Consider the following 2090-nt stretch of genomic DNA (forward strand, 5'->3'; position numbering starts at 1 on the left):
AGCCTGGCATGTGCCTGGCTGTACCACTGGACAAGCCACAGCGGCTGTGCCCATCCGAGTGTGCAGCTGGTGGCATCCGTCCAGGCCCTGGGAAGCATGTGCCGCTGGCTGTGGCTCAGTGTCACACACCCACCTCAGGCACAGCCTCAGTCCCTGTGACCCCCTGGGCAAGAGCTGCCCTTGGGGTGCTGTGGGAAGGTCCTGTGCCCAGGTCCTCTGTGATGGGTGGGCAATGGCCCCAAGCAGGTGCAGGGCTGAGCCCCCTCCTGCACCCTGCTTGAGCTGGGTGCTGGAAGGACCACAGCCAGGGCTGTCCCTCACCCCTTCAGCTATCAGCTGGCATGCCGCGTTGAGCTGTGACCAGTCCAGATGGGTGTGGGTGTGAGGCTGGCAGCTGAGGGCAGCACTGGGCTCTGGGAAGGAGAACTGGGGGGCAAGATGGGGACAGGATGGAGACCAAGGCTGTGCCAGGAGCAGTGCTGGGGGACAGAGAATCCTGACAGAACCATGATCCCCGCTGTCACCAGGGAGCCCTCATGCCACAGCAAAGCCTGGCACATGCCCCATGGTGCTGCGGGGCTCCCTGGGGCCCTGCCTGGAGCTGTGTGACACCGACAGTGACTGCCCTGGCGATGACAAGTGCTGCACCACCGGCTGTGGCCACGTCTGCAAGCAACCCATCAAGGGTAAACCATTGACGCCCTGTGGGGCCAACACCCCCATGTCCCCTCCCCACCCTGTCACCGTGACCTTCCCGGGGGCAGTGTGAGGGTGGGGACTGAGCTGCTGTCCCATGGGGCAGGAGCTGGGTAAGGACCTCACCCCTGCAGGCAGGGCACCTCCCCCACTCCACAGGGGTGCCCTGAGCCCCTCATCTCTCCCTCTCTCTACATGTGCCAGTGTGGCCAGGGATCTGCCCCCCAGCCGCGGATGGTGATCAGGCAGCCAAGTGCCTCCTCCTGTGCCTGCAGGACAGGGATTGTCCCCACGGCCAGAAGTGCTGCCTGCAGGGCTGCAGCCGACTCTGTGTCCCCCCACTGTGGGGTACGGCCCCCACCCAGCCTGCCACCTCCTGGGTCCAGTCTGGAGGGAACCAGGGGTCCCCAGGGTGGGAGAACCCTGGGGCCCCCATCCCTCGGGGAGGGAGCACCCATCTTCACTGACCATCTCACCTGTCTCCTCCAGGCACAGCCTAGCCCTGGCCAGGAAGAGCTGCACCGGGAGCTGTTATTTTGGGGTAACCCTCTCCCCTGCTGTTATTGAACCTCTGCAGTGAGCAGAGGCTCTGCTGCCACCCATGCCTGTCCCTGAGCTGAACCCTCTGCACTGCCAGCAAAGACTCTGGTGATCTTGGTCAGGATCCCTGGCACCCCCAGCTGCTGCCAGCCATGCTGGTGAGGACTGCACTCTGCCTGCATCACCCCATGGCCAAGGCTCCGAGCAGCCCAGAACAAGGCAAAACCCCTGCATCCCCATCAGCCTCAGCCACTTCACAGCACTGAGACAGAATAAACCATTCCACAGCCTTCTCTGCTCTGGATCACCATCCCTGTGCTCTGCTCGGGTTCCCAGAGGCACTGGCAGCCAGGGCTGCATGCAGGCAGGGAGGAGGCAGGCACCCAGCAGCCATCCCTGCAGGCAGCACTGCCCCAGGGCAGGGAGAGGGTCCCAGTTCCATGTGGGTGCTCTCCAGTCACCATCATCCTGTGCTGATCATCCCACTGGGCCTGGGGGCCACATTATGTCCCCTCAGCAGTCATAGACTGGAGAACCAGTTCCCTCAGATTCTTTGCACCAAGGAAGGGCTCATTTGCATCCCAAAGTGTGAAAATCTGGTGGGAAAAGCAGTCACGGGTTGGGACAGATAGAGCACCTGGACATGGAAGGGGGCAGGGAGCAGCACCCACGCCAGGGGCCACGGCAGGACCTTGCTCCCTCCCTGGTCCCCAGCCCCCTCACTGCGTGGGGACACCGAGCTGACCCCAGGACACCTCTCTCCCTTTGAGGTGCTGGATCCTAAGCTGTCCCATGCATGGCTGTGGGGCAGCACCATGGCAGCAGAGCTGGCAGAACCTCTCAGGCTGCTCCCG

The 2090-nt window shown here is 63.5% G+C and overlaps 1 protein-coding gene across 1 annotated transcript in view; it reads left to right on the forward strand.

Moving 5' to 3' along the window:
- LOC103804444 (WAP four-disulfide core domain protein 3-like) overlaps positions 1–769 on the forward strand; it is a gene marked incomplete at its 5' end in the record, with an annotated part of 1032 nt that extends 263 nt beyond the window's left edge. The window contains one exon of the mRNA XM_009077057.1: positions 528–769. Coding sequence (XP_009075305.1) covers positions 528–769 — 242 coding nt within the window. The remainder of the gene's footprint in view (positions 1–527) is intronic.
- Between the last annotated feature and the right edge of the window lie 1321 nt (positions 770–2090).

This window comes from Acanthisitta chloris, unplaced genomic scaffold, assembly GCF_000695815.1.
Source record: "Acanthisitta chloris isolate BGI_N310 unplaced genomic scaffold, ASM69581v1 scaffold14056, whole genome shotgun sequence".
Taxonomy (NCBI): Eukaryota; Metazoa; Chordata; class Aves; order Passeriformes; family Acanthisittidae; genus Acanthisitta; species Acanthisitta chloris.